Source organism: Vicugna pacos, chromosome 6 (genome assembly GCF_048564905.1).
Source record: "Vicugna pacos chromosome 6, VicPac4, whole genome shotgun sequence".
NCBI classification, from domain to species: domain Eukaryota; kingdom Metazoa; phylum Chordata; class Mammalia; order Artiodactyla; family Camelidae; genus Vicugna; species Vicugna pacos.
The window spans coordinates 94,995,246-95,017,616 of NC_132992.1; the positions used below are offsets into that span (position 1 = coordinate 94,995,246).

The 22,371-nt window shown below is 59.5% G+C and overlaps 1 protein-coding gene across 2 annotated transcripts in view; it reads right to left on the reverse strand.

Moving 5' to 3' along the window:
- Positions 1-17,788, reverse strand: part of AHNAK2 (AHNAK nucleoprotein 2) — a 35,020-nt gene extending 17,232 nt beyond the window's left edge. Inside the window, exons 1-4 of one of the 2 annotated variants that reach the window (XM_072963865.1) lie at positions 17,587-17,788; positions 1,490-1,548; positions 1,248-1,346; positions 565-660 (exon numbers count right to left, since the gene is read on the reverse strand). In XM_072963865.1, the coding sequence (XP_072819966.1) occupies positions 565-660; positions 1,248-1,346; positions 1,490-1,548; positions 17,587-17,641 (309 nt within the window). In that variant the 5' untranslated portion in view covers positions 17,642-17,788. Of the gene's footprint in view, positions 1-564; positions 661-1,247; positions 1,347-1,489; positions 1,549-10,249; positions 10,344-17,586 lie in introns of those variants that run through there. The other variant, XM_072963866.1, reaches the window with a different exon arrangement.
- Between the last annotated feature and the right edge of the window lie 4,583 nt (positions 17,789-22,371).

A 22,371-nucleotide genomic window follows, 5' to 3' on the forward strand; every position in this document is an offset into this window, starting at 1 on the left:
TAGTTCATCCCTCACGCTCACCCCAAGCCCGACAGCATGCTAGGAAGCAGGTACTCAGACCAAGTAGGGGTCAGTCAGCAGTGCCAGGAAAAACACTCCCAACAGTGTGGCTGGCCTGGCCCCAGACACGACAGATCCTGGGGGTCTGGGAGAGTTTCAGGTCTGCTGGGGCCACCAGTGACACAGCAGGCTGCAGCAGGAGGGACCGCGCCCTGCACACTGGGAGCCTGCGGAAACCAGCAGCTTCCATGGCCTGTGTGCAAAGCAGGCAGCAGCCCCGCCCACTGGGCAGCTGAGAACACTGAGGTCTGTGCACCCAGGCCCACCTGGCCAGGAGTCAGGGCTCTTCGTCTTAAGAGGCAGAGCTTTTGGGGGAAGCTGGGACCAGAGTTCTGGAGCCTCTGCCACCCCCAGGCCTGATGAGAGAGGTGACATGCCTGGCCCCAGGGCACAGGGACATGTTGCCAGCCTTCCTACTCCTCATCTTCTTGGTCTGGCCCCGGCTTCCCTGGCCAAAGCACCTTCAGATGGGCCTACCCCGACGTCAGCCCCTAGAACACCCACCTCGGGATGGCGCATCTTGGAAAGCATCCGGGAGTCCCCTGAATCCCGCGTCCACCAGGACCTCCGCCTCCCTGATGGCCTCCTCGGCGTGTCTTCCTGCAGCAGCAACAGACACTGGGCTTGCCAATCTGCCACAACCCAGGAGGGACTCGGGGAGGTCAGGATGCCCCAGCTCAGAAGCTTAGGACACCCAGAGTGTGGCTGTGCGCAAATGGAGTGGAATTCCTCTGAGGGTAGGCGACTCTGGGCCTCAGTGCTTCCCACGCCTCCATGAGGAGAGGCAAAGAAGAGACAAATGGTACAAGCACAAGCCCTTTAGGAAACATGCCTGCTCCACGCCTTCCCACAGTCCTCGCCAGAGGCGGCCTCGGGGGCCCTGTCTACGTCTCCTCTCCAGAGAGGGCACGTGTCTGCACGTACCCTGGGCCTCGCTGCACACAGGAGCACCAGGTCTGCTCCCCACATGCACACACATGTGCGCTATCTCTACGGGGTCTCGGCCACCTGGGCAAGGAGTCAGAGAGGACGGCTGAATGGACACAGCTGTGGCACAGTAGGCAGCGTGGCTGCACACACATGTGCGAGCTGCCCACGCAAAGCGATGCAGGAGGAGACATGGCCACACCTGTGGCCCCACATCTGAGCCTTCCCTAAACCTGGGCATCTTGGTCCAGCAGGCTTACCGAGAGTCTGAAGCTGGCACCCTCAGTCACACATTCATAGACAGGTGAGGACCCCTGTGGCCGGGGCCGAATGATCTCGTCCACAGGCCTTTCAGTCACCTGGGAGGAGGAGAGATCATGTTACTCTCAGCCACTGGGGCTCTGCTCAAGCCCAGGAAATGATGGGGGAGTACCGGGAGAGCACAGGTCCTCCCTCACTTACAGAGTGGTCCTCCCTCACAGAGCAATCCTCCCTCACTTACAGAGCGGTCCTCCTCGGTTTCTGCATCTGGCTCCTCAGGCTGCAGCTGCCGGCCAGACACTGCAAAGGGAGACAGCGGGTCAGTGGAGCCTCGCAGGTGGGTGGGGCAGATGGTGGCCCTGGGGGTAGGATGCCCAGGAGAGGATCTTTGCCCCAGAGGTGGTGGAACGCTGGACACTGGATCTGAGAGCACCCACAGGGGTTGGGGCTGGATCCACAGCTGCTGGGCATCAGGGCATCAGGTCAGGTGGCAGTGAGCCACGACAGGGGAGCTCGGACAAAGTACACAGACTTTACAGATTGAGTCAAAGGAAGTTACTAAACAAACACACAAGTGAAACAACAATCACAACCCTGAAGTGGAATCAGAATCCAGAGTTACTACAAGATATGAACTGTAATGTCTAGCATTCAGCAGGAAATCACATGACATACAAAGAAACAAGAAAGTATGATCCATCATGAGGAACAAAGCAGGCAGTGGGAACTGTCTTTTAACGTCCACAGATGTTGGATTTGGCACAGACTTCAAAGTGACTATCAGAAGTTTGTTCAAAAAAATAAAGGAGATCATGTTTAAAGAATTAATGAAAAATATGATGACACTGGCTCAACAAAGAGACAATGTCATAAAGAAATAGAAATGATGAAAAAAGCCAAGTGGAAATTCTGGAGCTGAAAATTCACTGGAGGGACTCAACAGCAGAAATGAGATGCCAAAGGAAGGAGGCGAAAAACTTGCAGATTAATAAAAATTAATCAATTTGAAGAAAAACGAAAAACAACTGAAGGAAAATGAACAGAGAGCCTCAGAGATCTGTGGGACAACAGTGAGAACACCAATGTATGTGTAGTTGAAGCCTCAGAAGGAAGAGGGGGTAGAAAAAAACGTTTGAAAAAATAATGTCGGAAACAAGCTACAGATCTCAGAAGCCCAATAAACCTCAACAGGTTAAACACAAAGGGACCAGATCTAGACCATCACATACAGTTTAAGGGAAAGAGAAAACTTGGAAGTAGCAAGGGAGAAGTGCCCCACCACATTCAACGGCACAATAATGCAGCTAACATCTGGCACCATGGACGCTAGAAGGCAGTGCAACCACATGTTCAAAGTGCTGGAAGAAAAATGTTGTCAACCAAGAAGTCCATATCCAGCAAACAATCCTTCAAAAATAAAGACCCCCGCAAATGAACAAAGATTAGGAGAAGCCATTGCTGGCAGATCTGCCTTACGGGAAGTGCTGGAGGAGGAGAAGGACCCCAGACACTAATCCAAGCCCCCAGGAAGAAACGGAGAAGGCAGAAGGCAACCTCCATGTGGGGAGACATAGAAGACTCCACAAATAGGCCTTTTTCTGCATTCCATCTCTTAACTTTAAAAAAAAAAACACAAGCTTATATAAAGCAGGAGTTTGCAAACTTTTTTTGTACAAGCCCAGACAGCAAACGTCTCAGGCTTTGCAGGCCGTGTGATCTCCGCTGCAACTCTGTAGTTGTAGCCTAGTAGGAGCTGTAAATGATGATACGCAAATGGATGAGCATAACTGTGTTCCAGCAAAACTTTCCTTACACAACAAGCTGCAGGATGGAGTTAGCGCACAGGCCCCAGCCTGTCAACTCCTCATATAAAGTGTGAATTCAAATGCCATATTGTTGGGATTACAACATATAGAGATGTCATATATATGCAGCAATAATAGCAAAAAGGAGGGGGAAGGGGAAGGGCACATAGTGGGTCAGTTTCTATATTTTACCAGAATTAAGTAATTGCTGGGGACTAGGGGTAGGAGCGGGCATTGGCTATAAACAGGCTCAGGAGAATCTGGGGTGATGGAAATGTTCTAGCATTGGATTGTGGTGATGGCTGCACAACTCTATAAAGTTACTAAAAATGGCTGAATCATGTGTTCACAGTGGGCGAGTTTTCTGGTATGCAAATTATACCTCAACAAGGATGTGAAAGGAAAAAGGTAATTCCCTGCATAAAGCAAAAATAATAAACTGCAGAATTTTACCTCTGTAGAAGTAAAACACATGATGACTGCAGTTCAAAGGACGGGGCTGGGGCACTGAAAGCTCCTGCTGTAAAGCTCTCACGTGGCGCGTGAGGTGGCACAGTGCTGCCTGAACGCGCACTGTGATGAGTAAAGAACACACAGCATAAGCCGTAAAGCCACCATTAAGAGAAGATGTGCGGCTGATACGCTACCAGGAGAAGTAAAATGGAACACTAAAAAAAATTACATGTAGATGTGCTTTATATATGTATATATAAAATATATATTAGTAAGTGATTATACATGTGTATATATTTGATTAATTCTAAAATAAGGTAGGGAAAGAGGAACAAAGAATGGACGGCATAAAATAGAAAGCAATTTGCAAGACGGTAGAATTTAAGCCAGCCATACTGACAATACATTAAATATAAAGGGACCTAAAATTCTGATCAAAAAGGCAGAGGCTGTCCGACAAGGTTAAAAAAGCAAGAGCTGACTATATACCATGTAAGAGAAGTGGGCTCCAAACATAAAGGTGCAGACAGGTCAAAAGGAAAGGGAAGAAGAAGTACATACTGCAAGAACTAATCGCAACATTTCAGAATAATAAAGGGCTCAATTCATCAAAAATAAAAATAAAAAGCCTAAATCTGTAAACACGTCACAGCAGAGGCACTGGCCCTTGGAGAGCACCCCACCGGACAACCCTTGCAAGCGCACTTGGGACATTCGCAAAGATAGACCCCATGCTGGCTCATTGTAAATGTCTCAATAAATTTAAAATAATTTAAATCATACTAAGTATTTTCTCAGACTCCCCATGGAATCAAGACAGTATGGCATAAACACAAATATCAAAGGAACAGACTAGACAGTCCAGAATAGTCCCACACTTTGTATGCTCAGTTGAGTTTTGACAAACCAGCCAAGTTGTTTCAGCAGAAAAATGAGTCTTTTCAACAATGGTGCTGGGGCAACTGGATATTTACTTGGAGAAAAAAATGGACCCTTACTTCATATTACATGTAAAAATTAACTCAAAATGAATCATAGAGCTAAATGTAAAACTATAAAACTTCTAGAAGAAAACATAGGAGAAATTGTTTGCCCTCTTGGGGGAGGCAATGCTTTCTTCTTTGTTTCTTTCTTCAAACAAAAAGTTTGAATTATAAAGGAAAATTTGATAAATTATATTTCATCATAATTCAATACTTCTGGTCTTGAAAGGCACTCTTAAGGAAACAAAAAGGCAATTCATTGCATCTGACAAAGAACTTCCATCCAGAAGAACTTCTCCAAATCAGTAGAAAGAGGCCAAAAAGGCTCATCTCAATTAAAAATAGACAAAAGATGTAAACAGACACTTCACAAAAGAAGACATACCAATGAGCACAAGAAAAGACAGCCAACATCTTTAGTCATTAGGGAAATGCAAATTAAAACCAACTGAACAAAACAAAAGTCCCAGAAGCAGACTCACACAGATACAGAGCTGTGGGAGATGTATGTTCTTTCCAGTAAGCAGTGCTGGGTCCACAGGACATCCATATGGAAAGACATTCATCCCAACTCCTGTGTCAGCCCCAGGAAGCATTAATTCATGGGGCTATAGACCCGAAGTTGAAGGTTTAGCAGGACAGCTCCCAGCAGATAAACAGAAATGACTTGGCAGGTAGGGAAACAGTTCTTAACCACGACACAGAAAGCTCTGGCTCGAAAGGGAGTCACCTGAGAAACTGGTAGACTTTAAAATGAGGACCTTCTGTTCATCAAAAGACACCACTGAGGGAGTGAAAAGTCAAGCCAGGGACAAGCCAGAGATCTGCAATCCATTCACCAAACAAAGGCCTCCTACCCATAAAAAGGTCTTGCAAATGGAAAGAAAAAGACAGATGGCCCAACAGAAAGATGGGTAAGAAAACACTGGAAAGGCAATTCAGAAAAGATGGCCGACTGGTCAATTAACATATGGAAAGTGCATCCTTAGCCATCAGGGCAATGCCAATTAAAACAACAGGCAGCTGCCACTTCACTCCCAGGAGAAGGCTGACAAAACACCCAGCGATGTCAAGGAGCGTCCCCACCCTGTGGATGAGCTGGCACTTTGGAAAACAGCCTGGCAGCATCTACTAGGGTCTAAAACATCCTGCCCGAAGGATCTGCGGCTCCACTCTCAGGTGTGTGCCCAACAGACACGCAGGCATCCGTTCCCCAGAGGATGGGTGCAGCACTACCGTGGTGCCCAGAAGCCAGAAAGGCTCAAATGTCCATCAACAGAATGAAAATAAAAGTTAAAAAAAAAAACTGGGAGTCTTTCTGTTACACAGCAAGGGAAACGAATGCGGCAACGGGGAAGAGTTCCCCGAACTTAACACTGAAATAAGCTAGACAAAAGAAGAGTCAGGGGGTATAGCTCAAGTGGTAGAGCGTGTGCTTAGCATGCACGGGCTCAATCCCCAGTCCTTTCATATAAAAATAACAATGATAATGATAATTAAAGAAACCTAGTTACTTCCCCCCAAAACAAACAAAGAAAAAACAAAGAGCCCAAACAGAACTCCACTACACAGGCTGTGGTCAGGCCCGTCCACTTCGGGCACATGCCTCAAGCTGCATATGTATGACTTGTACCTTTTCACAATTTTTAAAAGTTTGACAGAAAATTGAAATGAGGAAATTATAAACTTGATGCCAATAAATCTGAAAACATAGAGGAACTGGACGTATTCCTAGAGAAACTCGTGCTACCAGCATCGCCCAAAGAGAAACAGAGGCTCTAAACCGTTCTGTAATGATTCAATTATCAAGCCGCTGCGCAGAACTTCAGGCCAACGCCCCTGATTGCACTAAGTATTTGCTTGAGAAGCAGCCCACGGATTTCACACCAGCTATGGCTCTGCGCTCAGCCTCGTCCTCCCTGGCTGGGACCGCATTGTTAGTGACAAAGGGACACGCGTGTCCACTCCCAATCCCCAAGCTCCCATCCACCCCAGCCAGCAGGGCTTGAAGCGGAAGGGAGGGAATCCCTGTCCCACCGCTAGGGGGTGGGGAGGACACCCGGCCTGGGAACCCGGGACCCCGTCCCCGTCCCCGCGGAACAGCTTGGGGAAGCCGAGTCCTGGCCCGAGTGCGGGTTCGCTGCTACTTTCTGGTCAATTTGCTGTGTGACCCTGAGTAAGCCTGTCCCTTCTCTGAGCCTTGATCAACCCACAGCTGTCGGAGGGCCACTCTGCCCACCCAGAAAAACCAGAAGGGCCGCGGAGGGGCGGGTGCGGAGGAGGCGGAGACGCCGGGGGGAGGGGGGTGCCGGGGGCGGGGGAAGGCAGCGCGGCGAGGAGCGGGGAGCAGGGCCCTGACGGATCCTGGGCCTCGCCAGAGGCAGTGGTGGAGACCAGAGCCTGTCGCCCTGAGCCGGAGTCAAGCGCAAGGGCTGACCTCACTCTCTCCGGCCTCAGTGTCCCTTCCAGTTCTGCCCAGACCCTCATCCCCATCCCCAAAGCGGGTGCAGGTGGGTAAGGAGGAAATAGGCCGCGAGAGGGAGAGCCATTGCCCACGGAGGCTCCGCCCTCGGGGTGGGGCCGGGGCTGGTCCGCCCCGCCCTCGCCCCGCCCCCCCGCGCCCGGGTGCGGGGCGTCGGAGGGTCCCTGCGGGCCTGGGGGTGGGGCCTGGCCCCGGCGGAGTGGGCGGAGAGGTCTGCGGACCCGCTCAGAAACCCAGCCCGCCCCCTCCTACCGTCCCCAACCCCCAGCCTCCACAGGCTTATCTGAGTCCGACGGCAGAACCCGGGCTGGTGACCGCCCTCTGCACGGGGGCGCAGGGCGGCGGTCCGCGCAGACCCAGAACAGGCTCTGGGCCGCAGCTGCCGGAGGTGGGACCCCAGGCGGGGAGTGCGGCCCGGCCAGCGAGCAGGGCCTCGGGCTGGGCGCTGTGTGGTGGGGGCCCCGCGGTGGGAGGCCCCGTAGTGGAGCAGGGACCCCGGGCCCTGACAAGTTGCACCCCCTCCAGTCTGCTCCAGGGGAGTCCAGGGGGCGTGCAGGGCAGGGGTGGGGAAAGGTGTGAAAAGCTGGGTGGCGAGGGCACACCCTGGCTGGGAACCCGGAGTGGGGGTGGGGCTCAGCCGGCAGGGCTCCACCTGGCCCACGAGCCCTTTCTGCTGGCTGGGCCCCGACTCGGCCCAGCCCCAACCTCACCACCACCCCGTGGTGTGCAAGAGCCCTACACCCACGGTAGGAACAAAAAGTGGAGCTCGGGAAGGGAGGGGCAGGCCCAGCCCAGCCCAAGTTCAGACTGCTGGAAAGTTGCTGGGCTGTGGTTTTGAGCTTTGGGTCCCTCTGCACCCCTTAAGACAGAACCCCAGGCTGGACAGAGCCTGGCCCAAACAGAAAGGAGGAAATCCTGCCTGCCACGGGGCAAGGCTGCCAGCAGCCCTGTGGCCTGGGACCTGCACCACTGGGGAGGGTGGGAGAGGCACCCCAGAGCACTGTCCTGCCAGTCCCTCTGTCCTGAGTGCACCAGAAGTGTCCAGTCAGCCTGCCTGACCTGGCCTTGGCCCTGCAGATGGCTCAGTAGACAGTCCAGAACCAGCCGCCACCTTGCATAGGGACGTAACAATAAGGTTACCCAAGCCCCACCTCCAGAGGAGGGTGTGAGGGTGACATGATGAGACATGCCCAGCAGGTCCTCAGAGGCCCATCCCCTTCCTCTCTAACTCTGGCTGGGCTGCAAGGCCATCCAGCCCCTCACTCTGGCCCTTCCATGGCCTCAGACGCCACTATAACATCCCACCCCTGCCAGTGCAAACTGTTAGAGGGGAGAGGCCCGGTCCTGCCTCACACTCTGGGGAAGAGGGTCTGCGGGACTTCGGGTGAGTCGGAGGGTGGGCACCACGTCAGCAGAGAAGCTTCACGCCCAGGAATTGTAATACTCTGAGGGGCCTCCAGGAAGTGGTCGGGGGAGGGGGCAGAGCAGAGGAGTGGTGTGGTGCTGGCTGGGGGATCTGCTGGAGGGGACGCCGAAAGGGGGGTGTTTGGCTGGATGACTTCCCCACACTCCCCTTGCCCACTGGGCCCCCAACTGAGCTAGGGACTCTCCCGCCAGCCCCTAGCCAAGCGGGAGTTCATAGGGGGCCCAGAGAAGGGCCGCTCAGGGTGTGGCAATTTTGCTTAGAACCCAAGTTGGCTTCCAAACTGGCTGCCCCTGGGGCCCAGCTCCAGCCTTCAGGTCTGTAAGTCATGAGGGCCGTGGTGGGACTGGGGAACCCTGAGACAGGCAGGGAGGGAGGGGAGCTGCAAACAAAGGGGCGGGCCCTAGATGGTGGCCTGAGCGTCCACTCTTGTGTGCACGTGTGTGTACGAGCACAAGGGTATGTGCTCATGGGGTCTTCACACTTGTGCTGCGGGTGTGTGTGGACACACGTGTCTGGGCCTGGGACCCTCCCTGGAGCTCCAGTGCAAAGCCAGCCCAGGAGCCGCGGGGTGGGAGCGCTGGAGGCAGGCTCACTCCTCAGGGGAGCCCAGTGCCCACAAGAGCACACGGGATGCTTGGCCTCACCCTATCCTGGAACCTCATGTGAAAAGTGCCAAACTCGGCTGACTGGTCATGAGACCTTCAGACTTTCTGCAGCAGCACCCGCAGGCAGCTGAGGGCCTGCCCTCTCCTCCCTGGTATTTCTCAACATAACTGCTGCTCGGGGTGCAACCTGGGCTCCTGTGCTGCCTCCCAGGCTCCAGGAAGGCGGGGGACCCAGCCTCGGTCTGCCTGGACCCCTCATCCTCACTGCAGCCCCAGCTATAACCAGGAGGTTTCCACAACACTGTCTCCCAAAACACCCCTCTGTAGATCCCTGGGGCTGCCCGTTAGTCTTCCTGGCCCGCCAACATCTGCAGACTCCCAGCCTGCACCATTGCTGCCTGGGCCCCAGAGCTTCAGGACTGTGTTTCGGACCAGGCTCTCCCCCATCCCCTGGCCTTTTCACGGGCAGTTTCCTCCAGTCTCCCAAACCAGCTTGGCCAGCCGCCATCATTTTTGGCCACTGCCTGGTCCCTGGTCCCTGGTCCCTGGTGCCTGGAACATTTTGCTCACAAATACTCAGAGCCTGGCACACAGTAGGTGCATACTAAATGCTAGTGCAGGGAGCAGGTGGGTGGAGGCAGGGAAGGAGCTCACAGATCTGGAAGGTGCGAGTCCCTCCCAGCCTGGGGGTGCAGCGGGGTCTCAGGGGCTGGGAGGGTCCCCAGGAGGGCCAAGCACTTCTCCTTCTGCATGTGGAGAAACTGAGGCACAGGCAGGCACGTCAGCCCCCCAACCCCAAAGGGCCCAGTCCCCATGCTCCTGTCCACCGCAGCAGGATAGTGGGCCTGAGCTTGTTTCTCTCTGGGCTGAAAGGCCAGCGCCCAGACTCCCAACACTGTGGCTCCGTGACAGGGCGGCCCCCACAGCCTCCCAGGGTCCCCAGGGCACCCAACTAGGACAGCAGCCATCATCTGCCTTGGGGATCTGCCTGTCTTGGGATTGAAATGGCCGTCCTGTCGTCCTTGGCTACCAGGACCTGACGAGCCTGCCCTCCAGCATCAGCTGGGGCCAGGCAGGGTCAGGGACTTGCCTGGCCCAGCTCTGCCACGCCCCACCTCTGGGCCCCTACCCAACCCCCTAGGCCTGCTGGGCAGTGAGGTGGTCAGCTGCCCCAGGGCTGCCCCCAGAAAGGGGGCAGGAGACCGGGGGCAGGGCAGGGACAGGGGACGGGGCAGCCGCTTGCTTACCGAGGCCGACGTCCTCCCAACTTGCCCAGAAGTGAAGCTTTCAGTCTCCCAGCTCCCTCTGGCTGTCCTCCCGGACTCCTCCCCTCCGCAGCCCCTCCCTCTGCTCCCTGGGCAAGCCCCCCTTGCCCCACCAGAGGGAGTAGGCATGGGCGGGCCCCTGACAGGCCCCTCCAGCTGGGCCAGGCTCTGCCTCTCCAGCTTCAGGATCTGGGACCCCCCCCCCGCCCCCTCCGTGCCCCAAAAGCCAGGCAGCTGACTGGGGGAGGAAATGCCTGCCCAGCACAGGGGTGTGAGTCACTACCACCCGCCCCGCCTGGTCGGGTTCAGTCCAGTCCAGTCCTGCTGTGTGGACAGACAGGTGGACAGACTTGGAAGGCACACAGGACTGTCCAGCAGACTGGGCACAGACCCTGCGCCTCAGTTTCCCTGTAGGTGCTGGGGCAGAGGCAGGGGGCTGGCTGGGCTGGGTAGGAGCAGGGAAGGGAAGGGGAGGTGAACGGAGATCCTCCCTGGAGAGGCCGAGGCCTGGCATGGACCCTGCTCCCTCTGGGACCTCAGCGCTACACACGGCCCCTCAGGCTCCACCAAGCCCTCTGCCACGGACAAGGCTGCAAAGGCCAGGCCAAGCCCCCCCCCCCGTAGCCAGGGCCAGTGAGCCTGGGGATGGCGGCCTTGCCCCCACCCCTGCCTGCCCACGCTCCCCGAGGGCAGCCTGATGCTGCCACCTCTGGCCCTCTCAGCAGAAACCCACCCCTCGAAGTTCCCAACATCTGGGGAGCTGGGTGTAGTGGGGCCCTGGAACCAGCCTTTTTAACAACTCCCCTCCCCAGTTGTTTGGATGTAACTGGTGGCTGAGGAACACATGCTGAGGACCCCCAACTTGCCCACTCCCAGAGCCCAACTGCCTGGCCCTGGCACCTCCTGTCACCTCCTCCTGTCCCCTGGACTCCAAAGCTCTGTCCCAGGAACCCCCGAGGGGGTTGAGGATGGCTCGCGGGCCTCTCCCAGCTCCAGGTGTCCCAGCATGCCTGGGCAGGACAGCAGGTGGCACTATCTGCAGATCTGCTGGCTCCCAGGGCTGCCCAGCCCAGTGCCCTGTGGGGTGGGTCCCAGCTGGCTGTGGGCACCTGCAGTCCATCAGCAGTTCGGAGCAGGCTGGCACAGCGGAGGTGTCTGGCCTGGGGCTCAAGGGCAGTGAGGGGTCAGGCCCAGCCCCTGGGGAGGGTCAGCCTAAACCCACACTCATACCCCTGCCAGCCAAACCAGGTCAGGGCCAGTGACGGTGGCTGCACGCAGAGCTGGGGCTCCTTGGGCAGCTGAGGGTAGCGGGCACCAAAAGAAGCCATGGGGGGCCGGGCCCCACAGCGCGACACCAGAAGCCAGGAGTGGCCTGCGGTGGGGGGACAGCAAGGGGAGGCCCCCACTGGCTGGAGGCAGAGAGCGCTGGTGGGAAGACAGGGCGAGAGGCCCTGGGACGGGTCACCAGTGCTTGAAGGAGGGACCGCACCCAGGCCCCTCCCTGCCTCCCCTCACCAAAACCCTAACAGTCACAAACAGCTCTGCTCTGTTTACAGTGAGGCAGGAAAGCAGGCCAGGCCTACTCCCACAGCCCAGACAGTTCTGGTTCTCACCTGGGAACTCTTTGTTTATGGCCTGACACCCCACCAGACCGGCACTGCCCCGGGGCAGGGCAGGCTGTTGACTCCGCTGGAGGGAGGGGGCGGGTGCTGGCACAGAGCAGGGTCACCCCACCTCCTTCTCTCCTGAGCCTGGGTGCTCCAAACCAAACTCCCCCATCCTCCTGAACCCCATCGCTTCCCCTGCTGCCCTGCACTGGGCTCTGGACCATAGTGACAGGCGCCCACCCAGGCAGCCAGAGGGAAGTGCACGGCCAGACCATCCCCTACAACTGGTGTGTGGCCTGTAGGCAGGCCCCCCTGCAGCCACACTCCTCCCCAAAACCCTATGCTCTGCACACCCCTACCCGTGCTAGGCCCTCTCCAGACTCCTAACACGTGCACATGCCCCTGCTCTGTCCCGAGCAGCCTCCTGTCTCGGACCCCAGACTTTGCCCCCAGACCCTTGGTGGTGCTGTGTGTGTGTGGCTCTGGGGTGAAGGGAGGTGGGTGCTGGCAGGATGGTGTGAACAGTGCTGGCCGGGGGGCTGGGTGGGACAGGAAGGAGTCAGCTGGAGGCACAGGGCTCTGGGTCGGACCACTGTGACCTAGTAGTGGCAAGAGTCAGAGGCCCATCCCTCACCCTGCCCCTGGGCTGGCATCCAGTCCCAGAAGGGTGTACCTGGCTCCCCAGCAGATAAGGGTTCTAGGTGAGGCTCTGCCCACTTGTCTCAGCTCCCAGGGAACCCCCCCCCACCGGATCCCTGGCTCCAGGTGGCCAGGCAGGTACTGGGCCAGCTAAAGAGGAAGCGGGCAGGGTGTCTGCTGAGCTGCCACACAGGTGGGCTGTCCTGGATCATGCCCACCAAGCCCTGCTACACAGACAGTTGTAGCTCAGTGCCACTTGGACCGCAGGCTCCTCTTCAGAGTCACCATAGTTAGGGGCCAGGGGCAGCTGAAAGTGAACTAGCTGGCAAGGAGGCCAGGGAAAGCATGGCATTCTCAGGGAATGTGTCATGGGGGAGCCCGTGGGTGCTGGTGCCACCCAGGAGCAAGGCCTGCTTGGAAGGGAGCCACCAGGAGGGGTCCCCCTGCCAGGTGCCCCTTGAGAGGTCATCCTCCTCCAGCCCTGGAGGGGTCCAGTGTGTCTGGCAGTTCTTAAACAAGGGCATTGGCCAGGGTCGGGTGGGTGCGGTGGGGCAGAGGGCCCCGGGCCCAGTGCAGGCAGCCCACAGACTCCCACCCTGGGGGCTTGAGCCCAGACAAAGGAGCCTTGACCTGGCCCAGTGGGCCCTAATGTCCAGGGCCTCCTGCCCACCCAGATACCCACGCCTGGGCAGCCCCTCCAGCAGACACTGGGGCTGAGGGAGCCCACCAGCCCACTGCTCTGACAGGGAGGCGTCCTGTCCCTGGTGCACTCCTTTGTGAGCCTCGCCCCGGCCACGGACACCCGCCTCTGGGTCTGTGTCCAGGCGGGAGCACGGCTCAGACCCTTCCCAGGACTCCCGGCGGTTCACCCAGCCTAAGGAGTGGGCAGCCTGCCTCTGCTGGCAGCTCTGCCTGCTGTTCCATCATCACGCCTGGGCACCAGGGAGACGTGCCTGCCCGAGGCCCTCCCAAACAGCTCTCCAGGGAGGGGGCCCAACGCTGCCCCTCACCCGCACCCGGCACGGGCACACTGGGTCAGCGGGGCCTCCTGTAGCTCCCGGGAGGGCAGGAACCAGAAAACCTGTGGGCGCAGCAGGGCACCACCTCCCACCTCGCCTCAGCCCCTCAGGCCTCCTGGGCCTAGCTCCATCTTTCCATTTGAGAAAATGCTTCCGACTATGAAATATTTATCCCGGTGAGGTGGACATTTAGCTCCCCGCTGCCTGTGCCTCCAAAAAAAGAAAAACAAAGGGAAACCTGGAGGAAGAGGTAGACGTGGTGGAGGTGGTCTGAAGGCTCCCAGGGTGACCAGAATGCCCTTAGAATTGAGTGATGAGGGAGGCGGTTCAAGGGAGTGTGGCCAGCTCTCACCGTGCGTCTCCCTAAGGCTCCCTGTTCACACTCTCCCCACTCTCAGTCCTCAGCACCTCCATCGCCCCCTCCTCCTCCCTGCTGGGCCCCACCCCTTCCCGGGGACCGCCCTGTGAAGCTACCCGCTGTTCCCTAGTCAACATTCCCTCCAGATCTCTTGCTCGCACTGGTCTCCCCACTAGGCTGTCCTTCCTCCAGGAAGCCCCCCCTGATTTCCCTGTACACCAAGGCTGCACTGATGGCCAAAGCTGTGCCTGGTTGCTGAATGAACAATGGTGAACCCCTGCTCCCCAACTTGTGAACTCCCAAGACCCATGGCCCCTAGGATGGACAAGTGGACAGATGGGCGGGCAGACAACCCCCTTCACATAGCCCTAAGCACAGGGTCTGCCTCCTGCTGCCCTCGCCCAGGCAAAGGACCAAGCTAGGGAGATCTGGGCCTTTTGCCCCTGAAGTGGGGGCAGGGGCCCAGATGGCTCTTGCCACACCCCACTTGCCTGGGGTTCTCCCCCATGACAGCTCCAAGTCCCCATGCCCAGGCAAACCAGCCCCAGGCTGAACTTGAAATACAGAGGCCTTCGGAAAAGGGCAGTCACAGGAGAAGACACAGAGAGGGCGGGAGTCTGAAGGGAAGCCAGGGCTGGGCCCAGCAATCTAGGGGGCGTTCTGGAAGAGGCAGCCCCTAGCCAGGCTCAGGGTGGAAGAGCTTAGCAAAAGGGAGAGACGGCCACAAGGGCATTCTTGCCGGAGGCCCAGCCACTCTGAGCCTCAGGTGGAGTGGGTGCGCAGGAGGAGGCATTGGACCCTCCCATCCACTGCTGGGCCCTGCCCCCTTCCTGAGGCCCTGGGGCAGGAGCTGGGCTGTCTGGCCTGTTTCCCAAGGAAAAGAAGTGGGGGTGTTTTCAGGGATACGCATGTCATAACCATCGGTGGCTCTGAGAATCATCCTCATTAAAGTGTCGGCCAGTCAGTACCCCAGCCCAGGATGACCTCTGGGGTGTCCTTCCCAGTGCCAGCCCCTGCCATAGGCACGTCCAGGCTGGAGGGCCTGTTGCCTATGGGCTCCCTGCCTGGTGGGGCAGGGCACGGCCATTGTGGCCCCTGCAGAGACCAGAGAGGCTCCATGTTGGGGTGGGGCTCTGCCTCACTGCCCTGAGACTCAGTGTCCCCGTCTGCAACACGGGTTCACAGCCCTCCACCATTGTGGACAGTACAGAGGCCAGCTCGCAGGAAGGGCAGCCTAGCTCTGCCTCTCTGCCTGCCTGGGCTGTGAGCAGCTGATTACCCCAGCTCACAGATTCGAGATCCAGCCCATAGGCCAGAGTCCAGGGCTGTCCAGAGGCTGCCCTCCACCCAGTTGAGAGGGGTGAGACCAGCACAGGGGATGCTCGGCATTGCACTGCTCTTGGGGAAGGCCACAGCGCCGCCATGGCTCCCTGCCAGGGAGAGACAACCAGACCCCCATCGTGGTGCGTCACCTGCACCTGGGCCTCTCTGGACCTTGTGGGGGGCTTCTCTGGGGAGTGTGGGAGGGGCCTCAGGCCAAGACAGGGGCTCGTAGGTGCAGGGCCAAAGCCCAGGCCAGGAGTGGGGGCTCCCTGTCACTTGAACTGCCCAGGACCCAGCGCTGCCCCCAGAAAGAAGGGGCTGCCTCTGGGATAGGAACGGGTGTGGCAGCTGGGGCCTATCCCAGGGTGCAGTGGCTAGTGCCTGCATGACGGCGGGGCACCAGGGCGGGGCCACCTTCCCACGCAGGAGCAGGGGAGGCCGCCTGGGCAGGCGGCAGCAGGGTGCTGCTCAGACTGGCCAGGCGCAGTGAGGTGGGGCGGATCCCTGCGCTGGTGTGTTCCCAGCGCATCCACCAGGGGTGGCCTCCGTGTGCAGACAAGATGGGGTACAGACAGGCTCTGGGAGGGGGCTTCAGAGGACCTACAGCAGCTGGCCCAGGACGTCAGGTTTGGGCTGGGGGGAAAGATGAGGGAGGGGGAGGGCCTGCTAGGAGGGAAATGAGCCTGGAAATGGCCTGGACTGAATTCCAGGGGACCTTATCAGGAATGCAGGCCCCGAGGCCTCCTGTGAAAGGGTGGGGAGGGCCTGGGAATCTGCATGTTGGGTAGAACCCCCTCCCGCCAGAGGTGCTGACCCAGCAATTCTCCACCCAATGCCTCCTGAAAGCCACGAGTTTTGTTCCCTTAGAGTGGCTGGTTTTGCAGGCTGGACACAAGGAAAAACTGCCCAGAAGCCAGAGAACCACAGGTCAAAGCAGGGGGTGAGGGCCTCAGCTGGGGAGGGGCACCCAGCACAGGCCTCTGAGGCAGGAAGGTGGATTACATGGCCCAAGACCCTGCAGCTGGGGATTCTCTGGGAGGCCATGAGTGGGGAGTAGGCCACTGTGGGAAGCTGGAGGCCCAGCAATGACGCCCGAGTTCTTTGGGCCCCCTTTTCTGTCCCTGTGATGTGGTGGATCCCCAGTGATGTGGTCCAGGGCCCTTCACAGTCAGGAGGGAGCTAGGGGACCATCACTCTCCCACTGGCTGTCTAGGGAGAAATGGGGCATCGTGGGCTCCCATTTGGGCAAGGGGGGCCCAAACAGGAGGTCATCTGGGCCTCAGTGCTAACCAGACAAATGGGCCATAGTGGCTCCTGCTGCAGCTGGAGGGTGTGCCCAAGCCAAGGGACACCCACCCCCTCTGTCTCAGCAGTACCGTCAGCATCAGCGATCTGTTTTCCCCAGGGACTGGGGTCCAGGCTGTGCCAGTGCAGTGTGGCCCCAGCCCCCCTTGCCAGCAGCTGGCCAGGTGTCCTGGGTGTGGCCAGGCTGCCGCATTACTGCCCCAGAGCTGGACAGACTGCCCTCCAAGATCCAGAGATACCCGGGCCCTGGAACCAGGCCCAGTGCAGGGACAGAGAGACGACAGACTGATGGAGAGCACCTGGTTCCCATTCTGTGGCCAGAGGCGCAGAGGGAGGGCAACACCCACCTTCCCTTGCCCAGCACTGGGGGACGCTGTAGCCTGAGCTGACCCTCCCACAGGCCCCTCACCAAGCTGCAGACCTCAGGTCTAGCCCTGCCACGGTCACCACCTAACCAGAGACCCAGATACACAGTAGCCACACGGTAGACCCAGACCAGACAAGACCAGCATCCTTGACCAAAGCCAATAGCCCTAACTCCTGCTCCAGCCAGGCTGCTCTCCCCCAAAACAGGGCAATTCTGGCGGTTGGTCCCAACGGCCTGGTGGCCCACGGCAGTCACGCCCCACTCACACGTGCATACATACCCGGGCGGCTGCCTCTAGGGACGGGATAACGTCCCAGAGAGCTACAGCGGGGGACAGTGACAGAAAGGGAGAGGCAGACAGGGACAGTGAGTGACAGAGGCAGAGGTGGGGAGCGACAGCGTGAGTAGTAGAGACGAGGCAGCGACCCAGAGAAACAAAGTGAGCGGCAGGGACAGAGAGGGGTGGGAAGCAGAGACAGGGACAGGTAAAAGGCGAGACGCAGGAGGAGGGAGGCAGAGACCCGACCAGCCCCCGAGGCGCAGAGACGCGCCCGAGACCGCGGGCGGGTCCCCGAGTCTCCCCCACCCCTGCCGGCGCCGCAGCCCGCCCGCACTGCGCACCCCACGACCCGCCCGGCGCGCGCCCGCGCGGAGCCCACCCGCCCCGAGGGGAGCGGGCTGCAGGCGGGGAGGAGGCGCACCGCTGCCGGGGGCTCCGGGCCAGGTGGGCAGCACCATGTGGAAGCAGTCGCACATCGTGGCGGCCGGGCGGTGCGGGCCGGTGGCTGCCCGTCGCGTCCAGTCGCAGGTCCCGGCTCCGGCGTGCGGGTGGCCAGGGTGCGGGCGAGCGCCGCGCTCTGCCTCCGCCGCCCTGCGCTGCCGCTGGCGGTCGGCCGCGGACTGCGGACGGAGCCTGCGGCCCGCAACCCGGCCACCACCCGGACCCCGCCCCGGCCCGCCCAGCCCACGCCGGGCCACTGCGGAGCGAGGGCGGGCGGTGCCGCCGGCCTCATTCAGCCCATTGGCTGCTTCCTGCCCCGCCACGCCACGCCCCTGCCGGTCCCCAAACAGATCTGACCCAGGCCCCGCCCCCTAAGGCTTCGCCCCGGCCCCGCCTCTCAGGCTGGACCCCGCCAACATCCCACCTCGAGTCCGACTCCAGCCCTGCCCTTAGGTTGGCCTCGCCCCGCGCCCCCAAATGGCCTTCCTGAGTTCTGAGTGTTGACTTTGGACCCCTGCCAGGGAGGGGTCGCCACACGCCGCGCCAAGCCTCCTGGACTCGACTTGTGCGCCGCAGTCTTGCCTCCCAGTTCAGAGACAGACGTTTTAGTTTCAAGCTGCGGTGCGGGGCACCCTCGTTGAGGGGCACAGGGGCAGCGGGAGCCCGGGAGGCATGTGATCTGACCCCACTATCCCTGCCCTGGGGGCTCCTGGTCTGGAGATGTGCTCTGCGGCGTAGCACGGTGCAACGGTGAGGGTGGGTGGAAGGGGGTCCTGGAAGGCTCTGGGCAGACAGTCTTAGCTCAGACTTCAGGAGCAGGGAACAGTGTTTTGCACAGATGCAACACTGTAGCGTGTGTGCAGAAGACGGGAGTGAGAGAGCCCAGGTTGGTTCATGCCACTGAAAGTTAGGCTGTGGGGCTGGGGACAGGGGGCAGGGAGACTGGGCACTGGGAGCTGAGCAAAGACCACCCTGGTGACTGGGGATGTCCCCAGGGGGACACTGATGGAAGTCAGGAGCCCTGCAAGAGGGTGGGGCTCGACCAGGGAAGGGATGTGATGAGGGAGAGGGATGTGGGATGTTCTGGAAGCTACAAGAGGGGACTTGGTGAAGACTGGAGTGGGGACCGGTGGGGGCCACCTGGGCTCTAGCTTAGGTGTTGGGCAGAGGGTGGCATGTCTTGGGAAGTGAGGGGGCAAGAGGGAGTCCTGTTTTCCGAGGAAGTAGGGAGTTAGCTGAGGCCTAGCCTGGTGCAGACCTGAGGAAGGGAATCGCGGGGGTGCAGGTCCTGCTGGGGTTGGGGGTGGGGAGCCTGGGCCAGGACAGACCTGGGAGAGTGCAGCCACCACCAACGGGACCCTTCCTGGGAGCTGCCTTGGAATGGTGCTGGCAGTGCTGGAATGGATGGATGAGACACACACACAACTTTTCCCAGGGCAGAAAGAGGCCAGGCTGCAATGGGAGGGAGGGCCACACAAAAATACAGAGACACACAAACACTCGTAGGTGAGATGACACACACTCGCACCAATACACAGGTCTGCTTGGATATGTCCTCCCACCCATAGACAGGCACACACACACACACAGATGCTTGGGAACACGCTCATACACATGCAGCCACTCGGGCCCAAGTGCCAGCATATGCACAGTGGGATGCAGACACACACATGTGCACAGATAGGTACACACCCATCCTGGGCTCCCTCGGGGATGCGCATGGCCGGCCAGGCCCGGGTAAGCCTGCCTAGCCGATGACTCATGCCTGGCAGTTCCCGTTAGCCGGGCTGCAGCCAGGCAGCCTTCCAGCGGCAGGTCAGGCGGACACACACATCACTGCCGGGAAGAGGCCCTGGCAGCCTCCCACCCCTCAAGCCCATGGCACCATGAGGCGCAGACCTGTCCTTCAGGTGGAGGACCCTGGGGCCTGGGTCTCACTCCTCCTGCCCTGGTGTTTTCTCTTGGGCCAGGCAGCATTGCCCTGGGGCCAGAGACCCTACCCTGTCCATATGGGAATCTATGACTCGTGGGCGCAGGGAGAGAGCTGTCTGTGCCCCCAGGTGTATCCGGCATCTGCCCAGGCCTGTCAGGGGGTCTCCGCCTGACCATCCTCTGTGGGCATGACTCTGGCTGTGCGGGCCTGGGAACAAGGGGCAGTCCGTGCAATCAGCACAAGCTCTCGGTCTCCCTGCCCTAATAGGGATGTGACCTTGGTGCAGTCATGTGGATCCTAGGCCCCCATCCAACTGAAGGGGCCTCATCCCTTGTGACTCGTCCCGATTGCCCAGCATGATGCACCCAGGGCAGTGGTGGCTCCTGTCTGCAACGCAGGGAGGGGAGGATGGAGCCTTGGGCATTTCCCTGACCCCCCATAAACAGAGGCCAGAGGAGGGGGTCTCACCTGGCCGCTGAAAGAGAGCTGAGGTGCACACCGCGGGCCCCTATGTGGACAGTCCCTGCCCAGGCCCAGGCCCTGTGCAGTTGGGTGGTCCCGGGGACCCTGGCCAGCCAGGGCTCTGGGAAGGCTGGGGCAGGGACCTCCCTGGGGCCACATGTGCCCTTGACTTTGGTGAAGGCTGAGAGGGCTTACATTTTCCTGCTGGGGCCTAGCTCACTCTGCAGCCTGAGAATTGACTCAGCACTGCCTCAGGGCCCCAGATTCAGGATGGGGGAGGGCAGAGACCCCGCCTAGCCCAAGGGGCTGCCCCCTCCCCTCTCCTGCCTGCTCTGAGGCAGAGGGCTGGCATCACCAGCTGTGCACAGTTTCATCTCTGGGAGGGTGTACCCCTCAGGCAGTGTACCCACAGATGACAGGGGGCAGCTGTGTAGAGGAAGACTACCCACAAGTTGGCCCTCACCCCCGGGGCCAGCCAGACTGGGCCCTGCCTCCTCCTGCCCGATCCCTCCTCCCAGCCAGGCCCCGGGATCACAGGGCTGGACAGAGAGAAGGCAGTCCCGGGTAGGACCTCTGAAGCCCAGCTATGCCGCCCCTCAACCTCCCTGTTCCCCAGCCAAAGCCAGCCGTGCTCCTGCCGCAGAGCCCTGTGCCACAAGGAGCTCCTGGCCTCACGCTCCACTACAGCCTGTCCCAACGTCCCCCTCTGGGGACAGATGCCCTACTGCAGAAGGCCAGAGCAGCCCAGCATGGCGCGGGAATAGCTGCCCCTCCAGAAGCATGGACACTTGGGCTGACTCACAGCCCCCCTTGCCCCACACCGTTTCTGAGTGTCACCCCGCACGGGCGGGAGGTGGCCCGTGGGGCTTGTGCAGCACCCCATGCTCTCTCCTGTCATCATGCAGGGGCTCCACCTCCTCCACCCTGGGGGCCACACCCCAGCCCAGTGGTCAAGGGTCTCAGGCTTGCCTGCAGCCTCCGGAGGCTAGATACCCATGTACTGGGGGCGCAGGGCACTAGTGGGGCCAGGGTGAGGAACTGGGGCTGCTGGCCATACCTCTGCTGGCCCCAGCTGCTCAGCAGAGCCCCCAGACTGTCCCCACCCGCCTGGCTGGCTGCTCTCCAGGCAAGCAGGGATGCCCAGAGCATCAATCATTGATGTCTCTGTAGGGCAGCCACAGTACTGCAAGCAAAAATAGCTCTGCCATTGTTGTCCCTGCCCTAGCCCAGCCCAGCTGGAGGGGCACAGCACGGGGGTGGGGGCATCTGGGACCTCCCCACTGCCATCTGCCCTCCCACACAGAGGCGGTGGTGGAAGGTCTGCTGGACCCTGGCCTCTGACTGCCTCACTCTCAAGCTGAGCACCCGCTCCAAGCCTGTGGACGGGCGCCCTCCTCGATTCACCCTAAGGACTCAGGGCAGAGTTCACATGGGCTCTTTCTCCTGACCACACTGCATCCCCCTCACAACACCTCAGGGAGTCATGGCTTGGGTCCCCCACACCCCCACTTTAATGGGGGGACCTGCCCCCTCTGGCCAGTCTCCCCCAGCAGGTGAAACCTTTCAAACTTCAACAGCTGCCCTGCTCACCCGCCCACCTAGAGGCCTGGACCTCGTGTAGTGCCCCATGCCATGCCCAGTCCGCCCAGACACTGGCCTGGGGAGCCAGGGACCACGGTCAACTACTCAGGCCACCCCTCTCCTGTAGTCAGGGCCAGGCCCCCCTGTAGGGGTCACCTCTGCTGCCTCCTCTGAGTCATGGCTCCCCAAGGCAGCACATCCTTGGTGGGGTGTCCAGGAGTCAGCCAGGTATCTGAGTTTCCTGTGGCTGCTACAGCAAATAACCACATATGCAGCCCTCATTCATTCTCTTACACTTCCGGGTGTCAGTAGAGCTGCATTCCTTCTGGAGGTGTGTTTCAGGGGAAACCCACGTCCCTGCCTTTTCCAGCTTCTAGAGGCAGCCTACACTCCTTGGTTCATGGTCCTGCCTCTCTCTGACCTCAGCTTCTGTCTTGCCATCTTCTCTCTTGGACTCTGAGCTTCCCCTCTTCCTCTTGCAAGGACCCCTGTGATGACACCGAATTCAATGGCCTAATCCAGGACCGTCTCCCCATCTGAGAGCCTTAACTTAATCATGTCTGTAAGTCCTTCTCCCTTGTAAGATCCCGTGTTCACAGGTGCTGGGACCCAGGCTGTGGGATCCTCTGGGAGGTGTTTTCAGCTTCCACACCAGGTAATGCAGAGCAACCCACCTTGGGCCTGCGTGGTGCCTGGGTCATCTCATTCTGTCCCTGGAGGCTCACAGAGGCCTCACTCTTCACTGATGTCCAGACAGGGTGTGGGGTCAGAAGGCCTGGTCTGCGCCCC